This window comes from Barbatula barbatula, assembly GCF_947034865.1.
Source record: "Barbatula barbatula genome assembly, chromosome: 7".
NCBI lineage: Eukaryota > Metazoa > Chordata > Actinopteri > Cypriniformes > Nemacheilidae > Barbatula > Barbatula barbatula.
In genome coordinates this window covers 21,969,253-21,993,680 of record NC_136770.1, presented here as the reverse complement: position 1 = coordinate 21,993,680, position 24,428 = coordinate 21,969,253, and the positions used below count along the sequence as shown (strand labels likewise).

Sequence of the window (24,428 nt, the reverse complement as noted above, 5' to 3'; positions counted from 1 at the left end):
TGATTTTTCATAAATAAAGCAAAGTATTTGTTAACGTTACAAATTTAGATTTTACATTTGATCTTTTGATTTTACACCCTCAATACTTCTGCGGACTTAATAATAATAAGCTAAATAATTAGTATTATTGAATTTGATTAATTAGTTAAAATAGTCATCAATCATTTTTTGTTATATACATAAACGTTGTTTTTTCTCATATCAAACACACTACAATCTAACAAATTAATTTGCTGAAACATCCAAACCGTTTGCATCCTTTTGTGTAGTGCGAGTTATAAAAACAACTAAACTAAATAACTAAATACAATTCTGCAGATTGTAAAACATTTTTATAGACAAGCTCATTACTATCAGACATATTGACTTGAAAGTTGAAAGTCATCTTTTATTGCACAATAAAAGATCACATATCATGGTTTGAAATATATTGTTGGTCCACATTGGTGTACAGGAGCAATTGGAAATGAATAAAAACAAAATTTCCCCAAAATAAAATACAAATAAAACACTGCATTCCTGCAGATTTCATACCAAGAGTGTAAGTTCACTTTTACGTCTTGTGTATCATGATCATCCCACATATATAGTGCACTTGCATGTAACTATGAATGTACAGTACTTTCCTGTCCTGAACACTGACCATTATTATTCTCAAATTCATTCAACTTGATTTACCAGGTGCTTAGGTATTGGATCTTTCCAACAGGCTCAATACAAACAAGCTACATAGTGTGGTCTCTAACATGTCTTGAAATCTATGGACCCAATTTGTTTTAATCTGGCTTTGCAGCTCTTGTACAAGAAACACTCCATAGTAGCCTGCCTTTTAAGGGTGGAAACTGCTTTGGATGCTGTGATTGGAACGTATTATAGCAGGTCCACGCATGCAATCACAGACATGGTGGCAAAGCAAAATCAGTTTGGTCTCCTACTGCGTGCATACTGAAAGCACTGAATGTTGGTTTGGACTTATCCCGGCAATTACAACACTGGCATATGGTACCAAAATGTCAAATTCTGTTGTATCCGTTACAGAAATGCGCCGTTTAAAGCTGCAACAATAAATGCATTTTTTTTAAATCCATAAAAGTTAAAGTACTCATACTAAGCGTTTTTGGAGCAATTATCCAGAGACATACACAAGTGCCACACTGTACCCAGACATTTATACACACAGATACAGTCCAAGATTCTGTTTTCAAACCATTTCAGATTGCATGAAAGGTAACAATGGATCAGTATAGACATTCCATAGTAGGAAAACATCCAAAACCTGGAGACAGCAAATTTATGTACATGTTGCAATACACAGGGAGACGACGTTGAGACGGGAAAACACAATAAATACAGGGAGTTTTAAAACTTTTATAAATCACCAAATACTTGTATCGTTTGGAGCGTTTTAATAGAGAAATTGAATAAATATTAATTTAATATCAAATGAGCCTAAATACCACATCATTTTGTTTGTTTTGTAGGTCAATTCAATAAGCTGGAGTGTTTTTTGATTTCCCAACAAGATTGTTGCATTTTAAAACTATACATTACCAACAAACAGTACATTTTATCAAATCAATACACTTACAACCAGAAACATAGCATTCTCAGCCTAACAGTCTGACCTCTCTAGCTGTACATGTACTGGCTGTGCATCTGCCGAAGTGTTTTAATGGAGTTATGAGCTTATCGAAACATCAGAACAGAAACGAGGGAAATGTAATCGTTTACAAATCTAAGGTCTACAGGATTTTGTTTACCAGGTGTTGTTGAAAATGCAATGAAGAGACTATCCAGAAAGATACAATTTTAACTTTGCGCTTTGATGTTTTGAATAAGTCTGAACCATTGACCAAGACCCCAGAAGAGAAACCAACCTTGCAATGTCACATATACCACCGTGAATCTATTTGAAGTTTTAAAGAACTGCACCTTATGCCACTTCCAAGAGGCAAACGGCTATTCAACCAGAGCGTTCGCTTTAAATGACCAAGACTGCTTCCCAAAACGCTGACACTGTACACAAGATACATAATTTTCAACATAAAGATGTAACAAACACCCATATATAAATGCTAAATAAGGCATTGCATATGTAACACAATAAAAAAGATGTGAGAAAAGAGAAAAAATTAGTATTTGGTGCATTTGGCAAAGAGTAAAAAAGCAAAATAAATTACAGGATGGTCTCACATGGAGTGACAAGGCATTGACAGCATGTTGTTTAGAAGGTGACCATGATTTTCAGACGAGAAATATACAGTACAGGTTTACACAGATCAAAATGTACAGGAGGTGACGTGTGCAAGCGTGCGCATGCGTCCACACAAACACGAAAAACAAACTGACGGAACACAATTACAGGTAAACATTCACCAAAAGGACTGTGCAAAAATGTTTTCACATCAGAAAACTGAAAAAACGTGATTAGTATGAGAAGTTGGAAAATGAATACTCCCACATAATAGAGAGACCCTGTTGTGTTTGGGGAGAAAAAGGATTACCTCTGGTTATCGACTAGTGTAAAAGAGTTCAAATAAAAGAAACAATAGTGCTAAACTTTTTTTTACAGTTTCCCCCAAAATGCAGCATACTGGCGAGGAAAAAAATAACATTGTGTGCTTGTAAACAAAAGTAACGGCAATATACAGCAAGATAGATTTACATGTTTCCAAAAGTCCTGGTAGGTTTTATTCTACAGTATTTTCAAATGCACAAAGAGCAATGACACTCATAATTGAGATCTTCCTGTAGACCCCATCAACCCAAACGGCTTTACGGATAAATGAAGAACTCAATAATTTTCTGGGGGGTATTTTCATTCACTTGCTTTTCCGTCTGCCTTTACAACCTATTTTACAGCACTACCACATCGCCCTTGTTCGTTCAACACCCTTAACTCGACAACGGTTAGTTATCTCCCAACGTGGGCATCTTATCAAAGTGACACTGTGGATAAAAAAAAAGACGAAACCTAAAAAAATCTACAAAACTAAAATCGATCTCAGGATTGTTCTTTGCTATAAATCTCAAGCCTTTCTTTTTGAGTTTCCATTGCACTCACACCATCTATAGCTTTGTTAAGATTCTGGTTAAAATCTTTCGCTTTGATTCATTATAATGAATACGTAGCAGCGAGCAACTAAAAACAAAATACTGTGGTCCGCCAAAAACATATCAGATGCAGATCGATCTATGGGGTTGTGCGTATGCTTTACATTATTTTGAGAAACTAATCTAGGTCTTGCGTAACTATACGTGCGTGCTTCGTCTGTGATTTTCAAACACTCTATTTTTTTATAATAATAGCATTTGAAGGCTTTCTGAGGATCTGGAAAATATATTAGGGATATCACCTGATTGGAAGGAAAAAAAACGGGGTCATCTCCAGGTACTTTCTCCATAAACAGAGAGACATTTTCGAGTATCAATTACGATGATGCAAAAGGAACACTGAAACACCAAGATGATGTCGTCCATTTGTAAGATCGAGACCTTTGAGGGCTTTCATGCTTGAAATGTCTATTTTTCTGCATACACCCAAAGGTATAGTGGATGTCAGTTAAATTACAAGTATGACTGGGCAGATCTATAAACAACATGTTGATAATCAAATTTCTATACACAAACCTTTACTGACACAACACACTAAAGTACTGTGAGGTGGATTCTAGTCTTCACCGTCACGTGAACCGCAGGCCTCCCCAGTGATCGCTCCCTTTTCCGCCATCTCTTTTTTAGTACTTTTCTCCTCAGAAGGATAATTTTTAGGGTCAGAAAGATCATTGACCTGAGCTAAATCTACATCAGGCCTATCATCTTCCATCTCACACTCTTGATTCTTTCGTTCTGTTGTCTGTTCGTCTTTAAGTCCCTTGACTTCCACGCCCTCTACCTGAACGACAACATTCCCACTTACTTCCACAACTCTCTTCCTCTTTCTCTTGGGGCTGCCCGTGCTGTCTGCGGCAGGCATAGCGGGCAGCGCCATTATACTGCCGGGTGGCAAGAACATGTGCGGATACAGCAAGCTATGGGACATTCCCGGGATTAGGAAGGGGTTAAAGGTCAAATGGCTGCCGCTGCTTGTGATACTACTAGAACTGCTGGTGGTTGCACCTGTAGCGACTGTACCGGGTGTTATTTTCCTCTCTTCCCCTCCATGCTTGGTCTCTTCCTTATTCCCCTTCTCCATGCCCAATGGAGAGCCTCCTTTGTCCGGCTGTGGCGCGATGTCCGAACTGTCCGCTGAGCTGGAGGTTGAGGTAACGGTGGCGGAGTTCGTAGAAGTCCCGCTTGCAGCTGCAGATGATGCGGTCGCTGTGGAAACCGTTGAGGTTGCCGTGGACAGCGCATGAGTCATCATCCCACCCACGTGTGCGCTATACATGGGCGGTTGCATGGCAGTCATGCCGTGAAGCATCATTGGTAACATGCCGAGTCCATTCTTCCCATCGTCTCCTGACGCTACGGCAGTAGCAAAACCGTGAGGAAAGCCCATGATCCCCGTTAATGGGATGCCTGGGACATTGCGGAGATTGGGTAAGCTAACCAGGTCCATGCTTCCAATGAGACCACCGTTCATGAAGAGCGGAGCCATACCAGCAGGGAGCTCGGGAGCTTTGGGCATCTCGCTGCGGGGTCGCCTGCCTCTTCTTCGTGGACCTGGTTCCCGGTACACGGGCCCAGAGAGGATTCGAGTGAATTTGCCTTCGGGGAGAAAGCCCTGGAATAGTGAAATGTAAAATATGTATCAGTTTAAAAGGCAATTTCTTTTCAATTTAAGTGTTTTCAATCTTTAGACTGCTAGTGTTTCTCATTATCGTATAGAGTGAAACTTGAGGCACAGAATGTGTCCTTTCTGTAAAAGCTTTTTTTTCAGAAGTCATATGTAACACATCTAAATCAGACGTGATTGAGCAAGACTACTATATAATGAATGCACTCTAATGTACCAGATATGCTGGTACTAGCCATTTACCACATGCTTTTCATCCAACAAATTATAGGGACAATCTGTCCAGACAAACATTTCAGTTCGTTGTTCAAGGACACCAAGGTGCAACTTTAACATTCAAGATACATTAAGGAGTAATGTTCAATGTCTCCTGTGTAATAACCTCAAATCCACTGACGGCAGTTCCAACACCCTCAATAGACAGATAGTGTGTGAATACATTACTCACAGAGTGCTTTACCACATCCGCCCAATCAGGTGCCACGCAATACTCAGAGTTTGCATCCAGCCATCTGGAAAGCTCTTTAATGGCTGGAGCCATAGCGCCCCCAAGCTGTAACCAAAGAAATTGCAGCATTAACATTTTTTGGTATGCAACCTAATATTGTAAAAGAGAAAATACAAGATGAGGTGTTTTTACCCTGCGGCCTGTGCTTTTGTGCACCACAGGGACCCGCTCCTCTCCGGTCAGGGAGTTGATATCAAGTTTGGTGGGGTCTTTGCAGCGATGCCTTCTCTGTTTTGGACGATCCAAGAAAGTATGCAACATGGTTGCACTCTGAGACTGCGAGATTTACATCAGATTGTAAAATACATATGTGTTTACATTTTAATCAAAGATGCCCAATAACAATTCAGAAATGATATATGATAGATTTGAAAGTTTTACCAAAGGGATGAAACTGACCGATGGGAAAGTGGGAAGCTCCATGTTGTAGTTGGGATTCTGTCTGAGCCATTCCATGAGGCCCTTGTTGGCGGCTTCCCTTTCCACGGTGACGTTCAGGGCCTCTGCTGGAGGAGCAGTTGGAGGGGTGGCTGATGTTGGGGCAGGAGTTGTAGCCGGAGAGGCTGAGGGACATTCTGACTGGGAAGATGTAGACGACACAACAGGATGGCTGATATTCTCGGATCCGCTCTGTGAAGTAAGTAAAGAAACACGCAAGATGAAGTGAGCGCATGATACGGTGCATTTCAGAGATCTGTTGATTGATTCCACATACCTGTTGTTCTGGTAAGTTCACGATTCGGCCCTTCAAGAAGTTCAAGTCAGTAGCCTCTACGTTTCTTCTCCGTCCTCTCCTCCTCCTCAACATGGCGTCATCGCGGCGAAGGCTGCCGTTGACGATCTGCCCTGTAACCGGGTGAATTAGGCCAGCCTGCAAGATGCCTGCCATATCCAATCCCAGCGAGCCTTGTATGGAGCCTATCCCAGTTATTTTATGAGGTGCTGATTGGACGGTGTGGCTCATGTGACCGATCGGCCCACTTTCTCCACCAACCGTTAGCTCTGGCTGCTTGGAGAGGTCAATGGCTGCATCCTGCCAGCCATTAAGGAGAAGAGCGTTAGCACGGTGAGTTCCAACTTGGATCTTTTCTCCAAGATGACTCGGTTTGGCGAGAACCTCTGCCTCGAATTCGAATCCGTGTCTGGGACGTTTCAGTTCGGAGAGGAAAGCAGGGGCCACCAACCGCTCCTGTTAGGAGAAGAGAAGCAAATTAAAGCAATAGGCCATGACAGGTTACAATTAGAGTAATTTTACTACAGTTTACCACTCGGACTATAATATTTGATCATGTTGACAGTGTCCTACACACCTGCTAAAAACCAGCCAGGTGTGCAAGAGCTGTTAGTTTAAAAAAATCTTTCATAATTTATTGACATTCTGGAGACTATATATTTAAAACATTCTCAAAAATGTATTTTAAAGAACTATATAAATTCATGATACCATAATCAGAATGTGTGACGGTAGACCTACCTTGGGTAAATGTTGCACAGTGTGAGGAAGATTAAAGTTTAGGCTCTGAGACATTCTGGTGGGCAGGAATCCTGCCCTCTGATGGGTACCGCTGGGCATGCATGTGTTGGCGAGTGAGCTGGGAGACTCGTACTGCTGATTGGAGGAAGGCCACTTTCCCTTTAATATAGTGTGGCAGATACTGTCAATACGGTTGATGATAACTCTGTCCTGTGGAGAACAAAATAAAAAACAATGTTTAGAATAGGCCAAAATGTAGTGATGAAGAAACTGGAATTTAAAGAGACAGTTCACCCAAAAGTTAAAATTCTTTCATCATTTACTCACCCTCAAGTTGTTCCAAATCTGTATAATTTTTTGTTCTGATGAACACAGAGAAAGATTTGAAGAAATGCTTCTAACCAAAAAGATTTTGACCACATTGACTACCATAGTAGGACAAATTAAAACGGGAAATGTTTGCTTTCCTACATTCTTCAAAATATATATTTTTTGTGGTCAACAGAACAAAGACATTTATAAAGCAATTTTTCCTACTATGGTAGTATAATTTGGGGGTGGGAGGGTGAACTATCCCTTTAAATGTATGAACACTGCTTACCAGGTAGCCTCAGGTTTTTAACAATACAGTTCTTTTCAAACGTTTTCAATTAAAAATGATGTCAATATGTTTCTTTATAAACCCCTAAATTCAGCAAGCACTACCAATAATGTAAAATGTATGTCCATACCTTCGGCCATTCGGAAAAGGAGAAAAGGGCTTTCTCCTGTAGAAGCTGAGCAATAGTTGGTTCCCTTATTTCATGGACGCTGTTTACCATCTCACACATTGGTAATGAAAAACGCGGGGCTTCGACATCTAATAATGCTTAAAAAACAAAAATCATTAAAATGGGGAGTATATAGAAACCACTTTTCAAATGATTTATCAACGTTATATTTAAATTACAAAAGTGTGACCAAACTGATATTTCGTTGTGACTGGCTCTAAAGCAAGCAACTTGGATGAAGCAAAGAAAGGTCTGCATGATAATTAAGGTCTGCATGATAAATCGAAAACAACCTGCAAACAATATGGTGGTTGACTGCGATTTTTGCCACGAAAGCCAGAGGGCGCTCTCTCGCAGAAACACTTAGTATACGCTTCAGAATAAATACTGTAACTCACCCATTTCACCTTGTTATACTTTTCCATTACAAAAACAGTGCATACTTTTAGTGCAAAGTATATACATTTTAGTGTGTAGCAAAACAATATGCACACACTTAGACATACTAACAGGAAGCGGAAGTGGCCATTGTTGACTTGACAACATTGTGGCCATTAACTGTCACACACATCAAAATACAGCTCTTGGAGGCGTCACTAAACTCCGCCTACTCGCGGTGAGTTGTGTGTAATATTAGCCGTTAAGATTGTGCATCGTTATGTACTTCGAATTTCTACCGGAAGCAGTAGACCATCCAGGAATCTTTGGAATACTCTTTTCAACATACTACGATTTGGGACACTTATTCTACTTTCGAATACTATTTAGGACGGATAGTATGCAGATTGGTATGCAGCAACGTAGTTCTAGGAAATGCTTATGGGCAACTTTCTATCGCTGTTCTTCAAACCTCCTTCAGCTATTTCCAGTATATTTAAAATGATGATATTTGATGGGTGTCGCTTTTTCAAATGCACTTTATAAGCGACTTTCAGATCAAGCAGTATTTCCTACTGATCACAGAGCCGTGATTCACTTAACAAATCACATATTAAGTGAACCGCTTTAGACAAGTCGTTTTACGCAATATTTAGTGCTAATCACGATTGCTTCATGCAGCCCTAGTTACATTACATATTTACTTTTAATCTGTCTGAAAAAATGTCTGAAAATACCTGGTGTCTTTGTATCTTCATCCTTGATCTTATCCTTCACCTCCAGAACTTCAGTCTGCTCGAGCTGAGGCGTCTGTGTAGTGCTGTCCGGCTCAGGTTTTACATCGGACACCACTGGATCCATGAGAAACTCTTGTTTAATGTTGGGATCAACCTCGAGGCCAGGAGATACGGAGGTGTCAGGTAAGATAGCTGGAGATGACGGAAGTGAAGAGGCCAATGGGTAAACTGTTGAGAGTGTAGCGTTTGTAAGATTGCATTCCTCTGTTGACGGTTCTTTACATGGTTCTTCAACCATCTGTCCCTCCGTCAAGCCTTGCTGATACCCTTCACAAGGTTCCTGCAGGGTCTCATCACAGGTCAAATCGTACGACTCCTCCAAAGGCACTTTTCCCGGCTCTGTTATCGCCTTTTCATATGATTCATCCAAGGGCGCTTCACAAGAATCCTCGAATGAAACCTTGCAGTCAATTTTTTGTGATTCCTCAAGGCAGTTTTCTCTTGGTGACTCTATTGAAGGAATCTTGTCGATTTCATCGCCGTCCTTAATGCTCGGAATGGCTGTCGGCAGACTGTCACTATCCAGGGAAAGCTCTTCTTTCTCAAAATGGAACCCTATGCTTTCCGCTCCATCTCCTGAACTGGGAACGCTCTGTGTAATGTTGGAATCACTAAGCTTCTCCTCTTGCTCCTCACTTAAGGGGTCGGCCTGTTCGAGACTTACCTCCGGGAGTCCGAGAGGTGTCGGTGGTACGTATTCTGGAAGACTTGCAGACAGATCTGTCTGATCCACAGAAGTCTCTCCTACATTAAGGTCTTTGAACAACATAAAGCTTGGTGCCAACGGCTCTACAGGGTTACTCTGGGAGTCTGAACTAGGCATGCTCAAACAGTCGGTGAGCGCTTCATCACCTTCCGGACCGTCTTCTGGCTGAGCGGAATCAAGAAATCCTGTTTCTAATGCTGGTGCTCCCAGTATGGGATCAGTCTCGTTGAACATGTCGGAGGTTTCGGCGTGGTCCGAGCTTTCCCATGGAGTCTGAAGTTCATCCAGTTCCACGGAAGGAGCCATTAAGCCAGTCTCCTCCGAGGACCCTTGCTCTCCAACCAAAACATCACTACGAAGCTTCCCAGCGATGGTGTCTGCTATATCTCCTTGAGCACCATTTAGTTCTCCTTGAACACCGTATGAATTTAGCATATTCTGCCCACCGGTTGCAGAATTGAAGGGGAAACCATTAAAGGCCTCTTTACCGGACTTACTATGTAGCTGATCTGATGTCAAGCTGTCATGTTGTAAAGACCCCAACTCTAGTGAATCATCCAACGGAGGACAGTCCAAAAATCCTTCCCTGGTTCCTGAACCCATACTGATGCTTCCAGTCTCTGACGCCACCACTTCTGTGGGCTGGTGATGGCCGGGAGAATGAATAAGTTGATGGGTTTGTGTGTGGTGTGAGGTTGCGGCGTGGTAATCCGGAGGTTGTGGGGACTGACAGTGGCCATGGTTAGCATCGTATAAGCAGCAATGGAGATGGGCCAATCCCGGCGCAGGATATCTGTGGTTTTCTTTGTGAACGTAGTTTCGGTGGGCCTCCAAGAAGGATAGCTGAGGGTCATTTAAGATGTAGAAGTCCGTTCGGCTCAAGCCGTGCTTCGCAATGCCAATGAGAAGATCACGATCGCTTTTGCCACACTCCCACCAAACCGGCAAATAAAGGCTGGGACGACAAAGCTGCAGTCGTGCCCCCAAAAGCGGGTGGCGCAATACTTGTTCACGGACCTTTCTCAAAAGCTCGATACGGTATAGCGTTCGGGCAGCTCGCTCTTCTGTAACGGGTTCCACAAAGAGTGTAGGGTCAACAGAACCTGTGTAAAAGAATATTTTATTCATGTTAACAATGAGTTTCTTTTACCTTCCCACCCAACCATCAATTCTAACATCAATCTTACATTCATCTTTTCTGGGTGGAAGTCTACAAGCAGTCCGACACATCGAGACGAAGCTGTAGAAATATCTCTCCAAACTTTCATCTGTTTTTCTCTCCAAGCGAGCAAGGGCACGGAACTGGTTCCAGTCAAAAGTCTTTTTTTCAGGGTCAAAAACTACTCCAAACGATGACACGGTGCGATAGAAGTCTGCCTGCTCGCGACGTGTCCATCTGTGTGCAAGGGAGAAAACTTTAACTAACCGTAGATACACGATTTACAGATTTTAAACTTTTGATCTGGATAAGCAGAGATGTTTAAAGGATAGTTCTTGCAAAAACAAAGTGTTGCTCCCACCCTGTGTGACTTTCTTTTGTTAAGCACAAAAAAGATGTTAAGCAGAATGTTAAGGAATGACCATACCAAGTTACAACACATTTGCACAGCGTTAATTGTTGGGTCTCCTGCCTATTCTATAGATTTTTTTATTTAATTCAGATAAAAATCACTTCACACAATAAGACAGCTGTCAAAAAGCTCACCTCCGTTGCCACTCCAGAAAAAGCGGATCCATCTCAGTTGTGCAGTGCCTGAAATCTCCAATATGCCAGGCCACAGGTGCAATTCCCTCGTGCAGGAGGAAATCAGGACGAAGTGGCTCACGCCGTGTATATCGTTGATAGGCAGTAATGAGTCGTCGTAATCTTGCTGTAAGAGCCGAGCCCGCCGGCCACTGTATCCGTCCCTGCTCAATCATTTCGGCAATGAGATCTCCTTGAAGTGATGCTACAATGCCCATACAAAAGAAAAACACTTTACTTAACATGTATTAACTCGCTACAGATTAAGTAAATTTAGCAAAAAATTTATATGAAAAATGTTTTTTTTTAACTCATACCAATCACCGTACTGTCATTTTTCTCGATTTTCTCTGACATGGGCTCCTCCTTTATAAAAGAAGAAGATAGGGATGTAAATTTAGACAATTTCCCATAATCGATCTTGATTAAAATTAATGATCATTTAATCGATTACTCGTTAATATTAATACTGCAATATGCCTCTGCAGTGGCATATAGGAATGAGGGCGCACAAATGCTATGCAAAACGCCAGCTTCCTCACCTGAATAAAAAGGTTTCTAAGTTGAAATAAAAGCCTAGTAGCATTGTTAAATGAGCCAATTCATATCATTGCATGCGTCTGTGTGAGAAAATAGGTTGTTTTGTTTCTGAATGTGCATAGCACACTGCTCATGGACACTAGGGATGGGCCTTTTTCAATCATTTTAATAAACGAATATTTGTTTTAATGAGCTGAAATATAAAAAAATGAAATTACGTTTATAAAGACATAATTTGTTTTTATTTAGTCACAATTTCACATCAATTTTATATCTATAATTAAATATTCACAACACACTAATATTATATCCTGTTATATATAATATTGAAAAGATTAGCAACGTTGGAAGAAAATATAAAAATACATAAAAACTGTGCGAAGCGAAATCATACAAAAAACCAATCTCAAAAAACAAAAAGCAAAGTATATTGACATTCTGTGATATTAAAAACATGTAAAACAAGTTAATCATATAAGAAAAACAAGCATATAGGTCTGTTTTACTCTGGTGAAAGTCTGTTCAACAAGCCGCTGGTTAACAAGCCGACAAGATCTGAAACAAAACCCAGATCTGACGAGAATATCTGGATATATTGCTTATAATGTTGATTATAAACAAAGTCAACAGGCTTGATACCTCCATGCCGACTGTTAATTGATCCTACAAACAAAGACGGAGTCATTGTGCCTGTTGTCCTGTTTATTGAAGAAGATAATACCTATATGAAAAGTTCATTAAAACACTGATTAGTGACATTCTTACCTTGATGTCTCCCTTTTCTTCTAACTCCTCAGACTTAAAATCTGTCTCCTCCTTCAGTTCATCATTCTTGCTGATACTGTAAAATAAGATTTTTTTTATAATTACATGTGCATATATGTATGCATTTATGTATGTATGTATAAATAGTATACTCCAGAGATGTTTACCTGTCAGGAGTATCTGCAGCTGCTTCTACTCCACTTTGTTCTACCGTCAATGCCGTGACGTCAGGCATGCCCACCCGCTCCAGGAAACACAGTGCAGGGTCCGCACGCATCGCATTATAACGCTCGTACCCTAAAGAGGACACAGAGAGAACTCAGTACAGTACATACAATAACAAATTGGGGCAAGCAAGATGCAATTGTACATGATAAGGAACTGTAATATTTAGCATCAATAAGATACTTCAAAGGTAAATCATCATATCATTGCTAAACAATTCTTGTGTACAAAATAATTATGCTATATTTCTATTGCTATAGTTCACATGTATCACAATACATCACGCAATTTTGCAAAGTTAATCTAAATTAATCTGAGTTTGACAAAGTTGCCCAGCTCTTTCATGTGTTTAGGTCTCATCTCACCATGTTTGTGTACCCCAATGAGCAGTGATTTATCAGCCTCAAAGTCCCACCATATAGTAGGGATCTCAATGTAGTCGATATCAGGCAGTGAGACGTCCAGTTTACTACAGAAACAAACATATCCGTGGTGATGTTAAACAGCAAGCCACATGTTTGCTGCAGTACCCCAGCGTCAATGTGAGGCTAAGATGCATTATGGGAACTGTAGTACCTAGCTGGGATTCCTTCCAGACTTTGAGCAGCAGCTTCCCCCAGAACTTCCACCTTCAGATAGTACAGCATTCGCACCCTCAGCAAAACTCTGTTTAAGACACAAAATATAAATATGTTTATACGGTAGGCGCCAAACAGTATTGTATTGTATCTGACGCTATGTTTAATTTATAGATTGTAATCCTATCACGACGAACGATGATAGGATTTAACATCATGGAGTCATTATCTTTAAAAGACTAGTTGACAGCTAATTGCAAGATTACTATTAAATAGCAATTTAATAATGAAGAAATGAGAAGTTCCCAGGTAACACAAACCGATCAGATGTAAAGCTTAAATGCACTGCAAGTCACTTTGGATGAAAACGTCAAACACATAAATGTATGCTGAAGTAAACATAAATGACTCTAAATATTGTGCATAGAGAGGTGCAATTAATTTCTTAATACGGTGTCTTAGCAAATAAAGTAAAAAAAAATTATCACATTATCCTGCTGCGTCCTCCATATTCAAACTCTCAAAACTGCAAATTGCCTTCGGTACAGATTTTGTGGGTGTGTTTGATTTGCATATTTCGATAGTGATTAAGGTACTTAAAACAATGCAGAGAGCATATGCAAATAAACACTAATATTAGCGAGTGCATTATATTCTCAGTGAACGTAACATGTGCTGATATTTTTGAATTATGAAGTCTCACTTGTTGCAATGTTGCTTGAGGTGCTTCTTGTAGCTGTCGTCCTGAAGAACCACCTCGGGGTTACAGTGGACCAGCCAGTCTGCATTCTTTAACTCAGGTGGACTCAACTGGTTCTTCAGCTTCTTGCCTTTACGACCCCGTGGGACAGGAGCTGACAGACCTGGACAGGTAAAGACATGGATGAAAATGCTTTACATAGTTTTTTGATGCGTTACACCGTGTCTACACCGGACACGACAAAAGACATAAGAAACGCATATAATCATATAATTTCAAACCCATTAAGAACAAGCAGGTTGTCATGTTGCATCGCATCCGGTCTAGACACAGTGTTAGTCCGTTTCAAGTACAGCAGTCCTCAGATTCGATTGCAATTGAGGAATATTCTCCATTGTTGCGATTCATTTGATAATTTGAAGCTTCCTAACTCTCACTTGATCAAGATGTGTAAATTAACTATTGATTTATTAGCTATATGTTGTAAATTATTCAAAGTCAAATAACAGAACATACAAATATAATACATAAAATAATCAGCATTTTCTATATTACTCAATTATTATTAACAGAAACACACAAGAAGTGTATTAATCAATTATTTATTAATGAATGAAACAAATGTATCATTCAATTAAAATAATACTCAATAACATAACATAACATTAATATTTATTCAATTAATTCATAAATAAACTCATGACTGGCGGCAGTTACCTGAGTGGTTTTGGAGTGCCTGGTTGTGTCCGTCTTTAGTGGGTGTGATCAGGTCCCAGATGAAGCTCTTGATTTTATCGTCTCCTTTATAATGTCGAACACAGTAGACCAGCAGAGCCCTGCACAGGATCTCCATGTCTCTCTCCGTTAGATGCCATTTAAATCGGCCATGATTGAGAATTTCATTCCATCTACCCCACCTGTACAGCACATATGTTGCATGAATAAAAACCACGGAGTAAAATATCTTGAACGGTCTTTCTAATTCAACAGGTTTCTTAGTACCTGCTAGAAATTCAGGATTACTGTGTTGTCATATGGATGCTGGTCTTTAGCATGCAACACTGTTGTGTCTACCAGGCTTTTTAACTAGCTTAAACAGCAAAACATCGTTGGTCAACGGGGATCTTAACCCCCTGCAATGTGAATAAAGCCTAATTTGTAGTTTCTATAACCGACAATTTGTAGAGGTCAGTCGTGGTTAAGACTACACAGAGCAGTGATATATTGGATGTCATAAAGAATGCCGACCCCTGGTGTAGGGTAGGTCCAACACAACAAAAGGGCTGACCCGAAAATGAGCAGGTTCTTCTCCACTCTGAAGCACTCTGCACGGAGGTAGCGTCTGCTGCGGTCACTAAGCCGTCTCGAACGACAGGGGCGCTCTTCAGAGTCGCTGTCGAGTTCAGAGAATTCCATCAGCTCGTCGTCCTCGAACGAATTATAGTGACGCGTCTGCTTCCGTACGCGAGGCGTGTCGATCACCAAACTCTCCTGAAAGATTGAGATCAACAGCTGATCATATGCACACACGTACACAAAATAGTGAACACACACACAAATTCACAAACCCCTCTCTCAAGAAAACACACCAGCAAATTCATTAACATACACACACATTCATGTATAAACACATCATGAACACAAACACACAAATATTAATATGAAGCAAGATGCTGAAAAAACATCATTACAAAGGTTTTCACACATCGTCAAAACTGTTGTAATTGTTTCAGCATCTCTCCATATTATAAAAATATGACAATGAAGAATTTAGCAAAGAGAAACAAAATAATCAGAAAATCTAAGATTTTGTGCGTAAATGGCATTAACACACAAACGTGCAGTCGCTGCAGTGTTTTTGTCATTAATTCATTCAATCTGTTTTGACTATAGCCTGATATTTAAATCAAGTCTCGCTCTCTCTCTCTATTTTGTGGTGTCATCTGAGATTTTAACTGTGAGCTCACATGCAAAGAGACGCGTAAAACCATCTGTGTCTTTGTGTGTGTGTGTTTTTACCTTTTCAGCTTTGGAGTCGATTTCCAGCTCAGCGATTTTGGCCCATTTCTGCCAGAAGTTTGGATCGTCCAGAGAGATGTCTGTACGGTTCCCTGAAGAAACGAAGCTGGCCTGGAATTGAGAAATAACATGAAATGATGAGCACTTTATCAAGCAAGTCAAGATGGTGTTTGACTACAACACCATATCTAATGCCTTTATTTTTTAATAAAAGCATGTGCCAATGCATACATTTATTAGGTCAGTTATCTCTTTAATGTCACATTTGTTTCTCTTGGACAGAAATAGAGCAAATATAGACTTTCACAATGGTATATTGCTTCTGAAAATCATCCAGAGGAGACACATAAAGAGACTTCTTTAAAAGGAAAAACGTCTCAGAAGACTCTAAGATTCACCCATTTGTTGCATCTTCCAGAGGTTATTTAAGACAATGTTTGTTTCAAACATCTTTAAACAACAAAGTCACAAAACCATATTAAGTTACGGTGACACAAGCCCTGACGGGCCCGGGGAGTTAGGAAAACAGTCTTTTAGCTGTTTTGAGTTTTCAGTAATTCAGACTGATATTTACACCGTATGTATACCTTGGCAAACGTGGATCCCTTCCCCTCAGACTGGATTTTAATGGTCTGTGTGCGTCTCTGCAGGATCTGATCGATGTCTTCCTCACAAAACTTTGAGCCCTCGTCTTCTTCATCCATGAGCGCTCCGTAAGCTCCCTTCCTGAGGAGATCTTCCACCTCCATCTTAGACAGTTGTTGAACCTCAACGAGGCAAAAACATTGTTTGTTCATTTAATTAGCAAGCCAAACCTCATGATGGCATCAAGGTGATGAAACTTTAACCATGTGTCTACTCAATCAAAACGTTTTTGGAGGTTGATTTTGTAATGCACTCACCCCGTTGAGACTTCCTTTGCGGTTTATGTCCTGTAGAACAGCCTTGTCCAATCCCAGTTTGAGACTGGCTTTGTCGAACATTTCCCTCTCATATGAGTTCCGCGTGATAAGGCGATACACCTTAACTGCTTTGCTTTGACCGATACGATGGCAACGAGCCTGAGCCTGTTTATAACAAACACGTTATTTGTAGTTTGTGTTAAAAATGGCAACAAACCACTTTCTAAACAAAGAAAATTAGTTATACTGTGTGTAGAAGTCAATAATGATATTTGGGTTTTTTAGTTGCTTAATTTGTATGTTCTAGCTTGAAGCAGCATTTGGCTGAAGATGATGTGGGACCTGCAAGTCGTTCTGCGGGTTCCAGTCCGAGTCGAATATGATGCAGGTGTCAGCTGCGGTGAGGTTGATGCCCAGCCCTCCAGCTCGTGTGCAGAGGAGAAACACGAAACGATCCGAGTCCACCTTACTGAAACGATCGATAGCGGCCTGCCGTAGATTCCCTCGAACCCTTCCATCGATACGCTCGTACGTGTACCTGCACAAATTTAACAGATCACAGATAAGAACGTTATGCAAAACATTATTTGGATTTAATGTGTATTTATGTCTAATGACAGAGTATAACAAAGATGTGTGTGACCTCCTCTGGATGAGGTAGTCTTCCAGTATATCCAGACATCTGACCATCTGTGAAAACACCAGCACTTTATGTCCTCCAGACAGAAGTTTGGGCAGCAGCTTGTCTATGAGCACTAGTTTACCGGCGGCCTGGATCATAGCCTGAAGCTGGAAATCCAAGGCGTCAGGACTGTATGTCTTCCTGAAGCTCTCAAGAATCTTTTCCTCAGCACCTGAGGATGATAAGACAAACTTGAAATCAAACCTCAATGTCCACAGATGACGCCTCGTACTCCAACAGCCCAAAAGTGCTCGTGTGACACCCCTTTTCATCTCTTCACTGGCTACCGGTTGAATCAGATTCAAGTCACTGAAGCTTATCGCTGGATATGCAAACATTCTTCATAACTCACTCCGGTCAACCACATCTCTCACAACCTTCAAAAAACTACGTAAAACCCATCTCTTCTGTGAATACTTGACAGAGAAATACAATTGAAAATAAGTAAAATAAAAACACTAACCCTGTGTCTTCTCTCAACAGGTAGTGGTCTAGCGTTTATTGAAACCAGTAACTTTGTATTAACACTTATCGTACTGTCTATCTTTTATGAAATATCGCTTCCTGAATTCTTTGCAAGTCGCTTTGGATAATAGCGTCTGCTAAATGACTAAATGTAAATGTAGATGATGCACAAGGTCTCAAGAAGTGTGTGTGCGCACACCTGTGATGAGGTACGGGTGATTACAACACTTGCGAAGCTCCATCATTGTGTTAATGAGGTTGGGCATGTTGTGCTGGTTTGCTCCCTTGGCAAGGAAGGTGAAGTTTTTCTCCAGAATGGCCCTGTAGTATTTCTTCTGAATGTTCGTGAGCTCCACCTCGATAATGGTCTCCTCTTTGGGGGCCAGATTCTTCTCGACATCATCCTTCAGTCTCCTCAACATCATGGGCTTCAGAATGGCCTGAAGTTTCTTTACCTGAAGGTATGAGGATTGTTAGGTTAATGTTAGGAAACTTTTCAATAACTTGATATTTCGCTATTTAAGTGTGTGTTATCTCGGAAGTCACCAAAACAACCTTGTAGCCAATCGGCAGTAATGCACACAGGACAGACAATAGTCGAGCAGAGTGGTTTTTCAGGGCCGATGTCGATATTGATTATTACAGGTAGACCGATAACCGATATATGTGTGCCAAACGTGCAGTAAAATCAGCATATTTGACGAAGAGTCTTGCTGTTTTGGATCATGTGAATTAGAGTGCTCTGCGCTAGGATGTGATCACATAACAAGCGGATTTGGGAGAAACTGTACTTTACTTTCATACAGTATAGTACATATTCAGAGAATATTCATATTAATTGGATCATTTAAAAGAATACACATCAAGCTTTCTTTAGACATATGCTTTACGTTTCTATGATGAGTATTAGCAGAGTTTGTAATCTGTTTTAAAGATGCTTTTCAGAATAATATATAAGATAATGAATACACACAAATAAAAGTAGACCAATCACAGTTTCGAATCATGTATTAGCCATATTTGTGTGACCACAATTCCTGGAGTATTTAAGCCTTTCACAGATGTGGAGGCGCTTTAATACATAATACTTATTACAGATGCTGTTCACATTTACTCACTAAAACTCGCTTGGCTTTTTGCATAATATAAACGCACAGACACTGAAAGCCTTGATCACCTGCTCCTCAGTTTTCAGGTCTCCAAACTCCTCCAGGAAAGTGGTCTCAGACGGGAACTGTAAGGGTTCGAGGAAGTTGAGGAGACTGAAAAGTTCCTCAACTGAGTTCTGCAAAGGAGTTCCTGTGAGAAGAACTTTATGTTCCTTGAAGAAAACAAAAGAAAACGGAATATTCAAAGATACAGGTTTAAGTATATATTTCTGGCCCCACTGTATTAATACACTTCAGTTTTACATTATTTATTTAAAGGGACAGTTCACCCCAAAATAAAAATTCTGTCATCATTTACCCTCGAGTTGTTCCAAATTTGAGTTCATTTATTTTTTTCGTTGAACACAGAGAAAGATATTTGGAAGAACGCTTGTCACCAAAGAGTTCCTGGCCACCAATGACTACCATAGTGATGACAATAGTAGTCAAAAGTGCCCCAGAACTGTTTGCTTTAAAATATCTTCTTTTGTGTTCAACCGATTTTGAACAGTTTGAGAGTAAACAAAGAAAGAATTTAAATTTGTGTGAACTGTTCTTTTAATCCAACATAATTAATAGCACATGTCCCATAGGTATCCAAAAACGCATTGGTGTGACTATATGTAAAAATGTATTTCAGCCCTTAAAGTACATTATATATTCACATCTACACTGTCGAAACTGTGGGAGTCCGAGATATATTTTACTGGGAAATACATTACTGCGTCAAAATCAAACTCAACTAGCACATGCTGGCCATCACTGCAGATATGTAAAGCGGGTGAGACGAGATTAGTCATTCAGTGTGCTAGGAAAGGATGTACGGATGTAACTGCACTGAAGCAGAACTCAGTAGTTAAATAAGCACGCAAGACGGACGCCACCGTAGTTGAGCTCGACCTCACTTCCTTTTTCCTGCATTTACATGTGCAGTGTCTGTGCTGCGGATAAATGGAGCATTAGGTGCATAATAGAAAAGCAGATGAAATGACACACAAACTCAGTGTCTTTTTAAATAGTTTTAAGCTCTGCTTGGTTAACCTATTACTATATTTCAAGACCTTTTAACCAATGAAATTCCACTGTGTTACATTTATGCAGTTGGCAGACGCTTTTATCCAATCCAACCTAAAATATATTTAATCTATATCAGGTTGCGTTTTCATGACATTAGAATTGCTAACACAATGCTTTAACTGTTGAGCTACAGGAACTTACCAAGAGACATTTTTAGCTAATGAAATATTTTTAAGCAAACAAACTCAAACAAAACAACATTTTCATGACTTTTCCATAAAGCAACCATTTGAAGTCTGTTCAACTGACCAGATTCATGAGCTTGAGACCTTCCAGCAGTTTACAGTTGCGATTTTTAAGTCGATGGGCCTCGTCGATCACCACACAGCGCCAGTTAATCTTCTTCAGCTCTGGACAGTCCGCCATGATCATTTCGAATGTAGTGATTATCCCATGAAACTTAAACTCCCCGGTTACTACATTTCCCTGATAGAGAAAAAAAAACTGAGTTAAAAATGGAGTACAAACAACACAAATACTCCACCAAAACCAAATCCAGTCATACTGTTGTTCAGCCAGAATGTTCCTCTATGTTCACAATGTTTTTAAATGAATCATTGGCTTTTGGGATGGTCTGTCTGACCCACCTGATCGTCTCGATGGTGCATCTCGTACTGATGGATCATCTGCCGGCTGATCTGACTGCCGTGATAGACAATGACGTTCATCATGGTCCATGTACGAAACTCTCTCTCCCAGTTGGTGATGGTGGAGAGAGGCGCGATGATGAGGAATGGTCCCCTCAAACCCATGAAGAAGATCTCGTACAGGAACGTGATGGACTGGATGGTCTTCCCCAGGCCCATTTCGTCAGCCAGGATACAGTTTTTCCTGCATGCAGAGAAAGTTGAAATGGGACAATGTAGAGTATTGTAAATAAAGCAAACTGTTGCTTTGGATGAAAATGCCAAATGCATAAATGTAAATGTTTGAATATGCTGTAAGCATACATCAAAGAAACTACTGCGGAAGACATCATTTGCCCAAAAATGTGACATTTAAATGTAAAGTAATGATAAATTGAGATCAGGATTTTGGGTAGACACTGATATTAAGAATCTTTTTCACCTGTTGTACCAGTTGAAGAGCAGCCAGTTCATTCCCTCTAACTGATATTCTCTAAGCTCGTTCCCATTTATGTAGTCTCGAGATCTCTCCAGTTTCTGCCATTGTTCTGGTAGAGGTCTTTCCTGTATTAACAAAGAAAACCGTAAACTGATATTTCCTCTCCTAGTTTAACATGCATAGAGTACATACAAATAAAGATGAACTTTGTGATTCCGATGCAGACACATTGTAAACTACACTACAATACTCCAGTTTGTCGAATAAGAAAGACTTAAGATTATGAGGCATTACCACGTGTTTGATTTCTGGAATCTTCTTGAGGTCTTCAAACTCTTTGATTTTCACAGGATCAACATCTTCCTGTAGCTCCCAAGTGCTCTCCTCATATGGCAGAGAGCACCATTTCACCAGGTAGTGTGTAACTTCCTGTTCACATGCAAACATACCAAACAAGAGATCTGAGAAACAACACATACAGGTAGACATCCTCCATTTAAAGATGGATATTTAAAGTTTTGAAACACTTAAGTTATCAAAAGTAGAATGACAAAGTTATGATATACTGTTCTCAAGCCTTCTAATAAGACAAGCTTTCATGATGGTTCCTGCTGGTTTGTCATAATTTGGTGTCAGTGGTTTCGCTGGTGGACCAGCAACAGATATCTCATCTCACCTCTCCTGTTTCTGTGTCTGTAGTGATAGCGATCTCTAAAACTCGATCAACCTCTATGTAGTCCGGATTAAAGAGGTCTTCATCCGGCTGAAAGGAAAAGACAAAAAAAACTTTACAGTTTAAAAACCTCTATGTGCAATTTACAATTCAGGAAAACTTAATTTTTGAATAACATTGAAATATGGATTCATTTTCAATTTCATATCAAATTCATTTTCCAGAATGCATCCCTACATACATTTTGGGTTATAATTTACTTTCGCATTCCGTTTAAATGAGCTACAAACAAACAGTAGCGTGTTCTGGGGAACGCACCTCTGTGAAAATGTGCTTCATTTGTGCCTGCTTGTTTCTAAAACGCTTGATTTTTTGTTGAATCCGTGGGTCCTTCTCCAACTCTTCCAAGGTCGCCCATTTACAGTGCAGATAGGAGCTGGCAAAGACAGAACACTTAAATATCTGACAACATGATAAACAACATTGAACAGGTTTCAAGTCTAAAAAGGCCAATCATGTATTTTATGCATAAAGCAAATTTTATTTACAATACCATTTTGTTTTGATAATTAATTATTACTTCAAGTTTAAACTTGTATACAAACCACACTCTTGCAGTGCTGGTGGACCTATCCCCTACGTTTCACACAATCCTTTCCAAAACTACCACAACACTAATGCATTTCCACCCACCAATACATACAGTTGATGCAAGAAATTAAGGCTGGGTATTTTACCACCCCCTTAAAGTAATAGTTCAACCAAAAAAATAATTCTGTCATCATTTACTCCCCCTGTTGTTACCCTCTTTCTTCTGCAGAACTCAAAAGAAGATATTTTGAAGAAAGTTGGTAACCCATTCACTTCTATTGTATGAACACAAAATCAATGCAAGTCAATGGGTGGCGGTTAGTGACATTCTACAAAATATCTTCTTTAGTGTTCTGCGGAAGGAAGAAAGTCATACAGGTTTAAAATGACAAGACAGTGAGTAAAGATGACACAATTTTCGTTTTTAGGTGAACTATCCCTTTTATAATAGATCATTTAATGCACAACTAATTTGATGTAATGCATTTATTAATAAAGAGTTGTAGAGGAATAATTTCATTGTACATCATTTGCTGTCACAGTTGGAAAACGGAGAGGTACATAGCAGACTTACAAATTTCTGTACTTCACATAAAATTCCTCCGAGCTTTCTGGTGCTTCATCTGGAGACATCTAAACAAAAGAGAGAACAAACAATGTCCATGTCCAGATCACAAACATACCATTTGTAAAACAGAAAAGTCGAACTCCCATTGTAAGATAATAAAGGGTGAGCTCTCTACCTCTTTCTTGGCTGTTCGTACTGCGAGTATCTTTTCAATGATGTTGGCTTCATCTTCAGGGGGTTCCTGGAAAAGAAAGCATGTGGGAGTCATACCTGTGTGTGTGTGTGTGTGGGTGTGCATGAGTGCGTGTGTGTTTGATCCACACAGATGTAGGGCAAGTGTGATATGTGACATAATGGCAGATGTTGCCACGGTTACCTCAGCCTGCCAGGCAAGGGTAGAAGACAAAGCAGGAATTCGGCCTGTGCCCAAAACAGCGATGGTCTCCCCATCATCATCCACAACCTTGAAATCAAGGTCTTCATTATACTTCCGACGCTTCACCTGACGCCCTGAACGCCTCTTCTGCAGTTTGAGAGAAAGAACATAAGCAAACAAAGAATCTTAACATCCGATTAAATATAACTTGAGGTTGGTAAAAGTTTCTAGTACACCTAACATGTGTGAAAAGTCCATGAGGTACAGAGGAAACACATTTCAGACAATCTTGTGGATTAAACAGAACTTCGCAGTCACTCACAGTGTCCATTGGGTCAATGCTTTCCTCGCCTCCTGTGGCCAACGTGCTAAGGGAAGCAGTGTCGTCGCTCTCCACCGCCTCCAGCAGAGCATCACTTTTCCTCTTGCCCTTCTTCTTCTTCTCTGGTGGCATGGCACCCTGCTCTCTGCAAAACAGAAGGAAACGCTCTCAAAATCCTTCTAAGCCACACATTTTTGCAGAGCTCGACAAATCTGAGATCAAAACACCCGTGGGCCTGTTTGACAGACAAATACCAGGACGTAATATGCTGTGCGGTTGTAAGTGCACAAATGCAAAAACAAGCAGCTGAATTGTGCTGGAGCGGCACTTGAATGCAATTTGTGTCATTTTAGTCCTCGACTTTGAAGTGTTAAATAGTGGATAAGAAACACAAAGAGTATATAGTGAAAAAAAACATGATAAGTATGTCTTCCCAACATTGCTGGGTGTCAAAACATGCCCCTTCAGGCTTCTTAGCTAGCTTAAAGTGATAGTTCACCTAAAAATGAAAACTCTGTCATCATGTACTCACTGTCTTGTCATTTCAAACCTGTATGACTTTCTTTCGTCTGAATAACACAAAAGAAGATATTTTGAAGAAGGTCGGTAACCGAACA

General features: G+C 40.1%; 1 protein-coding gene across 4 annotated transcripts in view; it reads right to left on the bottom strand.

Annotated features, from left to right (window-relative positions):
• Positions 1–321: 321 nt before the first annotated feature.
• chd6 (chromodomain helicase DNA binding protein 6) overlaps positions 322–24,428 on the bottom strand; it is a 31,832-nt gene continuing 7,725 nt past the window's right edge. For 2 of the 4 annotated variants that reach the window (XM_079461098.1, XM_079461095.1), the window contains exons 5-39: positions 23,812–23,956; positions 23,490–23,636; positions 23,289–23,354; positions 23,120–23,178; positions 22,273–22,390; positions 21,958–22,044; positions 21,576–21,710; positions 21,285–21,406; positions 20,804–21,047; positions 20,466–20,642; positions 19,169–19,312; positions 18,191–18,446; positions 17,488–17,698; positions 17,187–17,382; positions 16,845–17,009; positions 16,530–16,709; positions 15,943–16,053; positions 15,212–15,414; positions 14,641–14,840; positions 13,927–14,086; positions 13,222–13,311; positions 13,011–13,114; positions 12,588–12,717; positions 12,421–12,496; positions 11,433–11,481; positions 11,077–11,320; positions 10,559–10,767; positions 8,606–10,474; positions 7,452–7,588; positions 6,721–6,930; positions 5,962–6,435; positions 5,628–5,876; positions 5,379–5,522; positions 5,187–5,291; positions 322–4,726 (exon numbers count right to left, since the gene is read on the bottom strand). In XM_079461098.1, coding sequence (XP_079317224.1) covers positions 3,671–4,726; positions 5,187–5,291; positions 5,379–5,522; positions 5,628–5,876; positions 5,962–6,435; positions 6,721–6,930; positions 7,452–7,588; positions 8,606–10,474; positions 10,559–10,767; positions 11,077–11,320; positions 11,433–11,481; positions 12,421–12,496; positions 12,588–12,717; positions 13,011–13,114; positions 13,222–13,311; positions 13,927–14,086; positions 14,641–14,840; positions 15,212–15,414; positions 15,943–16,053; positions 16,530–16,709; positions 16,845–17,009; positions 17,187–17,382; positions 17,488–17,698; positions 18,191–18,446; positions 19,169–19,312; positions 20,466–20,642; positions 20,804–21,047; positions 21,285–21,406; positions 21,576–21,710; positions 21,958–22,044; positions 22,273–22,390; positions 23,120–23,178; positions 23,289–23,354; positions 23,490–23,636; positions 23,812–23,956 — 8,272 coding nt within the window. In that variant the 3' untranslated portion in view covers positions 322–3,670. The remainder of the gene's footprint in view (positions 4,727–5,186; positions 5,292–5,378; positions 5,523–5,627; positions 5,877–5,961; positions 6,436–6,720; positions 6,931–7,451; positions 7,589–8,605; positions 10,475–10,558; positions 10,768–11,076; positions 11,321–11,432; positions 11,482–12,420; positions 12,497–12,587; positions 12,718–13,010; positions 13,115–13,221; positions 13,312–13,926; positions 14,087–14,640; positions 14,841–15,211; positions 15,415–15,942; positions 16,054–16,529; positions 16,710–16,844; positions 17,010–17,186; positions 17,383–17,487; positions 17,699–18,190; positions 18,447–19,168; positions 19,313–20,465; positions 20,643–20,803; positions 21,048–21,284; positions 21,407–21,575; positions 21,711–21,957; positions 22,045–22,272; positions 22,391–23,119; positions 23,179–23,288; positions 23,355–23,489; positions 23,637–23,811; positions 23,957–24,428) is intronic. The other 2 variants (XM_079461097.1, XM_079461096.1) reach the window with 2 other exon arrangements.